At 41.7% G+C, this 11,688-nt stretch overlaps 1 protein-coding gene across 1 annotated transcript; it reads left to right on the top strand.

Moving 5' to 3' along the window:
• Positions 1 to 479: 479 nt before the first annotated feature.
• Positions 480 to 3,921, top strand: FZD5 (frizzled class receptor 5). Its single transcript, XM_033946775.1, has one exon. It carries the CDS (start codon positions 1,687 to 1,689, stop codon positions 3,412 to 3,414), a length of 1,728 nt encoding a protein of 575 aa, XP_033802666.1. The 5' UTR covers positions 480 to 1,686; the 3' UTR covers positions 3,415 to 3,921.
• Positions 3,922 to 11,688: the final 7,767 nt, after the last annotated feature.

Below are 11,688 nucleotides of genomic sequence, written 5' to 3'. Positions count from 1 at the left end.
CAGCATTTTCTGTCCAGGAAAGACCCCAGGAGGAGAGAGCTAGTCAACGTTGCTACCATAAGAAAGATCATAAAATAAGTACAGGCTGTACTTTTCATTTTTCCAGCTAAAATGATTCATCATTCTGTAGAAGAGTTTATTCCTACAAGTAGTGCCTGTTGCAAAATTTTGAAGGCTGTATGAGAACAGCTCCTCTGTTATGCTTCTCTACAAGGAGAGGAAGGATTGCGAGTTGAGTTCAGTTTTACTTCCCACAGAGGAAATTAGTATTGTCCCTTTCCCGGATCGCCTTCGGCCAGGTAACCCTCCATCAGACAACCCAGAGCGGGAGCAGGGGAAGCGAAAGCAGACGGAACACGCAGAGGGGGCGGGGTCACCCAGGCCGAGAAGGTCAGGGGACCAATCCGAGAGCAGCTGAGGGAGTGGGCGTGGAGTGACAGATGGGCGTGGCTTTCCCCTGCCCATTTGAGCGCAGGTAGACAGAAGGTTTAAGTTCAGTTTTGAATGACTGGGGGCTGCTGCTGCTGCTGCCGTTGTCGTCGCCCTTGGGGACTGAGTCCCGTCACCCACCAGAGGCTAAGCAAAACTCAGCAGCAAGCTGCGTCTGCCCCCCAGCCTGGGCAGGGAAGTACCATGCCAAAGGACGCCGGTGGCTTGAACCCCCAGGGGCTGCTGCTCTGCGATCAGCCTGCGTTGCACCGGCCGGGCGCAAAATGAGCAGAGGCTCCAAAAGCCGAGCAGGGAGCGACCCCTCCGCGGACCAGGCACATGATCTGAATAGAGAAGACACGGAAACTGCACCGAAAAAGTAGGAAAAGAAACCCTTACTTTTCGGGGTGCGAGAGAGAAAGCTGCCCATAGCATCCTGTGGCCGAAATGTGAACTCGCCAAGGGAAAAAGTTCCAGACGGATTGGGCGGCGAACATCATCTCCGCAGCTGAAATCCAACTGCAGAAGAGTTTAAGAACTGCACGAACTAGTTCTTCCAACCTGCTGGCGAGGAGGAGTCGTCTTTTGGGTGCACTCAGGCGATTTCTAAAGCGCGTGTCCTTTTGCCGCCTATAATTGCTGGGCTAAAAAAAGAACCCGCCGCTTGTTTAATCTCGGGATTTACTCTGGACCTCCCCAAGATGCTACAACTTAAAACAGATCCTCAAGAGGTGCCTTTGGATTGTTTAAAAAGGTAATCGTACGCATTACCTAAAATGCTTGTGACTTGCAATTTGATTTAACTTGTTCTTTGGTTGGGTATTTTCGTTTGTGTGGGTTGTTGGGGTTTTTTTTTTTGTTTTTTTTGCGACTGTATTCAACTTTTTGCTCTTATGGATTGTTGATGCTGATTTGACAGGCTCTGTCAGTTTCCCTTCCCTTAAAGAGATTGATGGCACACTTAAAAAACAAAACAAATGAATTTAAAAAAAAACCACCACTGTAACAGAGCTTTTCAGACAATGTGTGATCTCCACATTGCGGCTTAGTGACCTGATAAACCCATGAAAGAATCTTCTGATTTAAGAGGTGACCTATGGTTAGGTTCAGAACAAGCTGCTCTGGATCCTGTGTATTTTTCAATGGGATAAATAAAACAAGTAGGCAGCCACAGGCCACCACGCTGAAGGAGCAGCAAACAGCAACGCCATTTGCTGTCTGGATATTTTTTCATTATATGATTGAGACCTGAAAAGCATGGCTGGCTGTCACCAACATGGAAACCGGCTATTGGATCTTGTGCTGCTGATGCTGCCAACACTAGTACTTACAGCATCCAAAGCCATTGTTTGCCAGGAGATCACCGTGCCCATGTGTAAGGGGATTGGATACAATTTCACCTATATGCCCAATCAGTTCAACCATGACACCCAGGACGAGGCAGGGCTGGAGGTGCATCAGTTCTGGCCTCTGGTGGAAATCCAGTGCTCCTTGGACCTGAAGTTTTTCCTTTGCAGCATGTATACACCTATCTGCCTCTGGGACTACAAGAAGCCTCTTCCCCCTTGCAGGACAGTATGTGAGAGAGCCAAGGCTGGCTGCTCGCCACTGATGAGGCAGTATGGCTTTGCCTGGCCGGAGAGGATGAATTGTGACAAACTGCCAGTCCACGGAGATCCAGATATGCTTTGTATGGATTACAACAGGACAGAGACCACCACCCTACCCCCCTTATTTGTAAAGCCCACAAATCCATCAAGAGGGTCCCATAAGAATCTTATTCCTTTGACTGGCCAGAGAGCTCTGAGCAGTGACTGTGATGGGGTGTGCAAATGCAGGGACCCTTTAGTGGTGATATCTAAAGAATCCCACCCACTCTACAACAAGATTAAGACGGGTCAGGTGCCCAATTGTGCCATCCCATGTTTTCAACCCTACTTCAGCCACGATGAGAAGGCCTTTACCACTTTTTGGATAGGGCTCTGGTCCATCCTCTGCTTCATCTCCACCTTCACCACAGTAGCCACATTCTTGATTGACATGGAGCGGTTTAAGTATCCAGAGCGCCCCATTATTTTTCTATCAGCCTGCTATCTCTTTGTGTCGATGGGCTACATCATTCGTCTGGTGGTGGGCCATGCCAATGTTGCCTGCAACAAAGATTACAGTCACATCCACTACGAGACCACAGGGCCTGCCCTTTGCACTATGGTATTTTTACTTGTCTATTTCTTTGGCATGGCCAGCTCCATTTGGTGGGTTATCTTGTCTTTCACCTGGTTCCTAGCCGCTCGGATGAAGTGGGGCAATGAGGCCATTGCTAGCTATTCTCAGTATTTCCACATGGCTGCTTGGCTCATCCCAAGTATCAAATCTATAGCTGTTCTGGCCCTGAGCTCTGTGGATGGCGATCCAGTGGCTGGGATCTGCTACGTTGGGAATCAGAACTTGGACAGCCTTCGTGGGTTTGTGTTGGCTCCACTGGTGGTCTATCTCTTCACGGGAACCATGTTCCTTTTGGCTGGCTTTGTGTCCCTCTTCCGAATCAGAAGCGTCATCAAGCAAGGTGGAACCAAAACGGACAAATTGGAAAAGCTGATGATTAGGATAGGCATCTTCACAGTGCTCTACACGGTCCCTGCTACTATTGTTGTGGCCTGCTATATATATGAGCAGCACTATAGGGAAACCTGGGAGAAGGCTCACAACTGTTCATGTCCTGGAGACAAAAGGAAGCCCAGGCCTGACTATGCTGTCTTTATGTTGAAATACTTTATGTGCTTGGTGGTGGGGATCACATCGGGGGTCTGGATCTGGTCTGGGAAGACCGTGGAGTCCTGGAAGCGATTCACAGGTAAATGGTGCAGGGGGAGGAAACCCATCCATGCGTCCACTTACAGTGAAGCCAGTACGGCTTTAACAGGGAGGACTGGGGTAGCAAGTTCTGCCTCCTACCACAAGCAGGTGCCACTTTCTCAGGTGTGACAGTCTCTCGGAAATCTAGCTGGGAAAACACTGCCTGGGGAAAGCCATCAGTGCACAAAGTTCAAGCCTCCAAGGTCCCCTGTCTGTTTAGTTTCCGAATGCTGCTGCTGCTGCTCCTGCTTCATTAAACAACCTGAAAGAAAAACAAAAATTACCCCCTACCTCCCTTTTAGGTTTCTTAAAAGAGACACTGCTTGCTGAAATATATTCTCATTGAAAAACTTCTTTTTGTAACTGGTCTCGTCTGTTTTTATAATACTGTTTCTTGTTCCCGAGATCTCTAAAATATTCAGAAAATATAGCGAGAGAAAGCAGGCAATAGCTACTTTTTAAATATTGATTCCCGCATGGGGAAGTGAAAGGCTGAGGCAACCTCAATAAAATGACTTTTTAAAATGTATTTTGAAGAAAGCAAATGGAGGGAGATGTCTATAAATATTTTTTTAAATTAAAGTGAAAAGGAAATTTCATTAAAAATGTTAATATAAAAGGATTCATGCATTTGTACTTCGGCTTTAAAGTACTGTTTTTAAGGAATGTGTCAGTAAAAAAAGAAAGAAAAAGAAAAGTCTTGAAATTGAATGATTGATTAGTATTCATGTGATGAGTAGCAATTCTTAAATAGCATAAAAGGGTGAGTGTCTAACCAAGGTAGAGAACTAACCTACTTGAAGAGATACCTTTTTATATGTAGCAGAAAGGGGCAAGTTAAAATATAAACAACAAAAAAAGGAAGTTTACAAAGTGGAGATGTTCTGTTTGAGTCTAGCCCCTGTCAGTGGATGTTAAATATCACATTGAATTGAGAGTGTCTCTTGCCTTTTTTGATGGCAAGACAAAACTTTTATAGTTTTTTTGCTTACCATGCCAAGTGAAGGCAAAGACGCAGGAAAATACTTTTACCTGCCCTCCTCTCAACTCTGCCCTAGCTCCGGGGGCAATTGAACTGGAAGGGTGTAGCAATTTACTCTAGTTGTGCTCCAAATTGCTCTTTTGATAGGCAAATATTGACACACTTATCTCACTCTAACTCTGACAACACTTAGATAAATATTCACCGGCAGCTGCGCTGATGCAAGTTTGAAAAAGAAGCCTCTGCAAAGTTTTGTAAGAATCTCCCGATTCCCCTGGGTTTGAAATCTCTGTTCTACCTTTGTTGCACATCTTCAGTTTTATATCGTTTTAATGGTGGAGGTGCTCAGTTCTGATAGCCTGCTACTACTGTTGGTGTAAAAGCTAAGTGGATTTCTGAAGGTATACTCAAGACCTGGGCCAAAAAGACAGTCTGCTCTAACAATAGTGTCCCTGGTGGAAAGATCGGATGGTTGCACTTGCATTACTTCCACTTCTGCTAAACTAGTGTTGTGTAAATCCCTTTCAAAATTAACCAACAGTAAAAATAATTGTGTAAATCCCTTTCAAAACTAACCAACAGTAAAAATAATTATCTATTCCATAGCAATAATGGGTAGCTTTTTTGTTTATAGAGACAGGTAAGGTTCTAAATGAGGGAAGGGTTGCTAGTGCCCATCCCTGTTAAATCATTTTCAAATGGCATTATAAAATACTGTGGCCTCAGTCTTAAGTGTGATAGTTGAATATACAAAAAAATAAATAAAAAATCTTGATTTTAAAGCAAGGCTATAGAACCAAAGACTTCAAACCACTTCACAGGTTCACGTTTATTGTATGGCCCTAAATCTCATGCAGGATGGTTAAATAAAGACCTTCAGAAACAATATTTGAATTTGTTGATCAGGTAACTTATAAATTCTAAAGGGATACGATGTGTTCAAGGTTACCCAGTAGCAGGAGCGAATCTAGAACTCATATTACTACTACTATGAATTATTTCTATAGCACTACCAGACGCACGCACGCAACGCTGCACAGAGTCACAAAGAAGAAGAAAACAGTCCCTGATTGAAAGAGCTTACAATCTAAACAGCCAAGACAGAATGTCATGGATACAGTTAAGGGGAATGGTTAATCAGCGGGCTGGGTTGGAGAGCAGAGGAGTAGAGTTAAGGATTAAAGGCTATTTTGCAGAATATCTTCTGAATCGCAACTCTGTGCATTTATTTGGACCTGGTTAGAGAATAACAAGGGGACAGCATTTGTCCCTGTTCCCCCCACCCCCACCCCCGGATAACTGCAGGAAACCACCCCGTGTCATTCTTCAGTGCCTATCTCAACCTCAGTCCTTCTATACCAGCATTATAGGGTCAGTGGCTGAGCCCATTCATATTCCGATTCTTCCCTCTCTCCTTAAAGGATGACATGGGGAAGGTTTCTCACAGTTAACCGCAGGGACAGGACCAAATTCTGTCCCATGTCATTCTCTATGTGGGTACAGCTGCTTGTCAGTATTTTGTTTACACTATTTATTTATTCAATTTTCTATACCCTTCTCCCAGGAGAGCTCAGAACAGTTTACATGAGTTTATTTAGATACTCGCACATTTTTCCCTCTCCGTCCTGGCAGGCTCACAATCTATTTAATGTACTTGGGGCAATGGGGGGATTAAGTTGCTTGCCCAGGGTCACAAGGAGCAGCGTGGGTTTGAATGCTGAGGCTGTTGCTTTAACCACTGCGCCACACTCCCCACTATGCCTAGGAACCAGGTAGAAGTATAATAATGTGTTCATTGTAGATAGCCTGAAAGCCACACGGATTCATGAGTTCTAGACCGAGTTGAAAACCAAATGGCCACACTTCCAATGTAATAATAGACATAGTGTACTTGAGATATAGTTAATTAGACATTCAGAAAGGCATATACTGTTTATGAACTGAGGCAGAGTTGGGAAAACCTACAGTTTGCGACAAGAAAAACATATTTCTGCCAAGTGGGCATTTTAACTGCTGAAATTCAAATTTGGAAATGGGGTGCTGAGGAGAGAAAGGAGATGAAGTACTATGGGGTCCTTTTACTAAGGCGTACTAGCTGATTTAGCGCACCGTAAACGCTAACGCGGCCATTATATTCTATGGACATGTTTAGAGCGTGCTAATATTTAGCACGTGCTAAATCGGCTAGCACGCCTTAGTAAAAGAGAGGGTATATTTTAAGGGAACAATTGCTTCCCTCTAAGAGGCATTCTAAATTTAAGCAAGCTCTATAAAAAGGTCACAAGCTCCAAAATTAAAAATGCTTTACTATTGCTTAAAAATGTAGATATGATAGGACTTTTTTTTTTTTTAAGATTATTAAAAAAAATATATAAGTTGAAAGTGAGGCATTCAGCAATAGTACTTGAGAACTCTTGACTGAAATCTGCCAGCCTTGACAGGAGAAAAATAACAAATCTTAAGACTTGACTCATGCCATTTCACAAGAGCACAGATTTTATGGGGCTTGACTAATGTTTGACTAAAGGTTTGTTAGACATAGAGATAGATGGTGGGTTTACTTTGTAGATTAGACTACACATTGTAGGTGGAGAAGCCATTCTTTTAAAAATGTGGATGAAAACAGCAAATTCATTACCCACCCACAAAAAAGCAAATCTCAGAAATGTAAGACTACTGTCTTTCTTTGCGACGATCAGAACTTTTACTGGCACTCAGAGCAGATACACAAATGCACACATTTTCAGCATCAGAGCAGACCAAACAGGTAAGCAAAAGCCCTATTTTCCCCATTTGTATTTACATAGAAAGACACAGTACTACCTCACTTCCAGTCCTTGTTTGTCTATATTACTGGATTGAAAAATAATATTTTGGTCATTTCCGGTGAGCATCCCCTCCTGATGAAGAGCCAAAACTCGAGTCGGGGGGTCATGGATTCCGACATGGCAGTTTAGTTTATATTTTTATAATATTGATCGGCACTTTCAAGCACCAGTCACTTTATCTCAGCTGCGGTAGATGAAGTACCCAACCCTTCAGTGAATCCAGATCTTTTATTTAGTATATGTTTATGGGTTGGGTCAGGGACTGTAAAGATGCAATGATGGTCCCTATCTAAACCGCAGTTTGGTGTCATCACTAAATTAATGGTTATATGGTCTGAGCACTTTACATTCATATTTATAATAATTGATAATTTCCATAAGAGCTGTGATTGTTTTATTGAGCCTGGTTATTCTGGAAACCAAATTTGGTGTAGCCCTCAAAGAAGTTGACCAGACAAGAATATTCTTGTATTCGCCATGGATGATAAAGGCTCCCAGAGATGCAAAGCCAGTTCAAGGTCAATCCTAGATTTTTGACTGCTGCATTATGGAATTTGCAATGCTTGTGTTCAATGCTAGAAACAGGGTTGGAATACAACTACCATAATGCAAAGGGACAGACATTCAAAAAGCAGGTTTAGCTGAAAGTCTCCCTCCTTGAGCCGGGTCACTCTGGGTTTCCCACAGATTTATGACCCTTCTAGATCAGTGGTTTTCAAACTCCTTTGTTTCCAGAATCCAGGAGGAATAACTGTTCTGGGAACTCAATAGTTAAGAAAAATGTTGAATCACTGCAGTTCAAAGTACAATATCTTCTGACTTGATAGCCCATAAAAAATGGCGGATAGGGTCTGGTAGCTGTAACTATTTCACATCAAGTAATTATTACAATTAGATATTGATGTTACTTTAAAGTCCTTTAGACATATAAAGGAAAATGGTTAAAGCAAGACCATATTGTTTCACTCATATTAAACGCAGGTGAATATGTGGTAGTTGGAATAAAAAAAAAAATGGAATTAATTAATAAATTAGTGTGATGAGTGGTCCTGTCTGAGTCCAATTTGGATGAAAGGTCTAAAGTGCTGCCCACATCTTAGTTCTGTTCTTATATCACATTCTCCTTTCCTTCCTCTTCCAAGTTTATTAGGATTTTATATACTGCCTATCAAGGTTATCTAAGTGGTTTTTACAATCAGGTACATCTGTCCCGGTGGGCTCACAATCTCTCTAATGTACCCGGGGCTTTGGAGGACTGAGTGACTTGCCCAGGGTCACAAGGAGGAGTGTGGGGTTTGAACCCACAACCCCAGGGTACTGAGGCTGTAGCTCCAACCACTGTGCCACACACTCCTCCCATTTCTCACTACCTCAATTTCTCCAAGTACTCACTTTGTCACTTCCTGCCCTCTCCTCTGCTTCTTGATCATTACAAGAACATCATGGAATGAAGGGTAATGGGAAGTTCAAACTTTCTAAGAGCTGCATGAAGGCTGCATTTCCTCCCAGTGCTGCAGAGCAGCTAGCAGGGGTGCAGGTAGGGGGAGGGGACGGCAACCTACTAGAGGGCTTTGTCTCATTACTTTGCAAGCTACTGTTCTAGATTACTGTCACATTGAACATGGGAGTTCTGGGTGAAATCTTTTTTGAAAAACGAGCCAAACAGTAACACTTTCCAGCTACCTCAAGAAAGATCAAGTGCATACTCCTATTCAAGATTATAGGATGTCAACATAATTTTTGATTTAAAAAAATACGATCATAATTCTGAGCAAGTTGTGGTGTATATGTTGATTCATTAGAAACAAGGCCAACAACAGTGCTTGAAAAAAGTTACATAGCTTTCCTATATGTCACTTCTTTTCAGCTGCTTCTATTTATGCTTCCAGTGACTAGTACATACAAAGGTAAAAGATGGGAATTAGCTTTTAAGGGAGCAGTGTTCTTACATTTCCCAAACTTAAGATACCAAATATTTCTGAGCAATGCTTTCTATTACTGCTAGGTGGTTGTTAGGAAGGAAATAAAATGCTTTGGGGCTGGAGCTTGAGCAAGCAAATCTGCCTATAAAATATTTTATAATACAATAGTAACCAAGGAGTTGAAAACTGATTTCTCACTCAGTGGAATCTGACATTACAATTAACAAAAAGGGCAGAGCAAATGCAAATTACTTATGTATTTGGAAGTGCCAATAAAGAGTATTTCTTTTCCTACACTATGCTCCCCTGATTTAGAACATGTCGGGGTTTGCACCCCAGGCCAGAGATTCCCAGCTCTGTATTTCAGGATGTCCACAATTCATATTTGCATGTGTTGGGCCTAAGAATGTGTTGATTTGTAGCATATATTTCAGTTAATTTGAAAACCTAGGATTAGGCTTCAGAAAATAAAAATGAAGACTGATTGAACCATCCGCGTTTTACTTCTATTGCTTTCAGTGGAAGTAAAACCCGGCTGTCTCAATCCATCCTCCTTTTTCTGGAGCCATATGGTAACCCTATGAAAACCAGAGTTATTGTGGGGGGTCTTAAGGTCTGCTTTGAAAAACCACTATAACATATGGTAAGCTTTCTAGCAGCCCCATTGATCCTAGCAGTGGTTATACCTGCATTCTTTGGTTACTAGAACTTTTTTTCACAACTCTCTCCCAGTAATGTCTGTAAGACATGCGTGCTTACAGTTCTGAATCCTTTCTTGGGTGCATAAACAATTATGGAAGAGGGAAAGACCATATTGATCACAAAAGTGTGAATTAAGACCTCAACCTAGCCAAATATATTTCCAGTGCTGCTTTGCACCAACCAGTTAAAAATACTCTATATAAAGAACATTCCCTAGGCAGTGTTTATGATGTCCTATTACAAAATTGTAAATAACCATACTGGATGTATATAGTCTGCTTATATATGTACTATGTATATAATTAATTTAGTGAACTTTATATGAGTTTGTTGCAGGTGTACTCATATCTGAGCCACATCCACATATGGACATAGCAGAATCATACTATGTGTAGTCCAGGGCACTTAGAAACTCAATTTTCCTTGTCAATAGAATTTGATACAGAAGATACTTCAGTGCCTTTCACAGATGCAGCTCCAAACACTTCAGACAAGCACAGAGAAAGGCTAGACTGAAACAAAAAGCACCCCAGCCCAGAAAAAAAATTAATCCCTTTGAAATAATAAATATACTGTAATTTATTACAGATCATTCTTTAATCTGGAATTCCATGATGGACAGGTCAGGATTATCATGAGCCTCAAGCTCCATGACGTCTACAATTAAGCGAAAGGTAATGCGTCTCTACCTTCTATGGGCAGATTCACTGAAGCACCTGACTGGAAGCTGGAGATTTTTTTTCTAAAATTTTTCATGTCCTTGCTCTCATCTAGAAACAGCACTATATTGGCCCTTGCTGCCCACAAGTAATGAAGTGCATTCTGCCCCTTAGCAAGTTAAAGTGATCTGTGGGTTTGGCAGTCCTGGACAACAGATATGGAACAGTATTAAAATTTAATTTCAGATTAATTTTTCTTAAATCTTGTATCCCAAAACACATATGACACAGGTACAAAATGAAGGGCAAGAGTCCCTTCATTACTTTCAGCATTTTCTCCTTTCTGTTCCATGTGGGCTTTCAGCCTTTAATGACTGAAGAGCCCATTTTGATTCAGACTTTTTATTTCCTCCTTTCATGTGTTACAATAATCATTATCTGTATTATATTTTGTGAAAAAGTCTAAAAGTCTGAGATTTTATTCAAAGAAGGAAAACGAATAAATTGGATGGGGATTTAGTTATTTATGAGAAAACAAAGCAATGCCTGGTCTGGGTTCTGTCTTTGTTCTTTATTAAGGTAGGGCAAAATAAAAGTAAGAGGAACAGGCTGAGAATCTGTTAGACATTTTCATGTTCTTGTTGGAGACTACTGAACAGGATAATTTTTCAAGTGTTTTGCCCTTAGCTGGAGGGCTAGATCAGTGTTCTTCAACCTTTTTACACCCGTGGACCGGCAGAAATAAAATAATTATTTTGTGGACCGGCAAACTACTAGGACTAAAATTTTAAAACCCCGTTTACGCCCCATCTCCGCGAGCTTGGTCCCCGCAAACCATCTGATCCCATCTGCACAAGCCGCAATTATGATTTTATATTGAATGTATTTTATTAAAGTATAAAAAGAAACAATATTCTGAACAACTGTGATTTTATAAATACAAATATACAGAGCACAGACCAACAAAACCCCTGTCTCCCCTCCCTCCCCTCCCCGTCACATATATCCCCTCTACTATCAAGAAAACTGAACAAGCCAAGTTATTATAGAATGCTACACAGAAATATCATGCTAACAGAATACTGCAGTCCCCAGTTATGTCTCTAGCAGGATATATATTTCAAATCTGATATATTCTAATGACAAAATAGAAATACAATTATTTTTTTCTACCTTTTGTTGTCTCTGGTTTCTGCTTTCATCTTCTTTTCACTCTTTTCCTTCCAGCATCTGCCCGTTCCATCCAATGTCTGCCCTCTCCCCCTTCCATATGTATCTGATTTCTTTCTATGCCCCTCTTCCCTGTCCAT

Source organism: Geotrypetes seraphini, chromosome 5 (assembly GCF_902459505.1).
Source record: "Geotrypetes seraphini chromosome 5, aGeoSer1.1, whole genome shotgun sequence".
NCBI lineage: Eukaryota > Metazoa > Chordata > Amphibia > Gymnophiona > Dermophiidae > Geotrypetes > Geotrypetes seraphini.
This window is presented reverse-complemented; position numbering and strand designations above follow the sequence as displayed.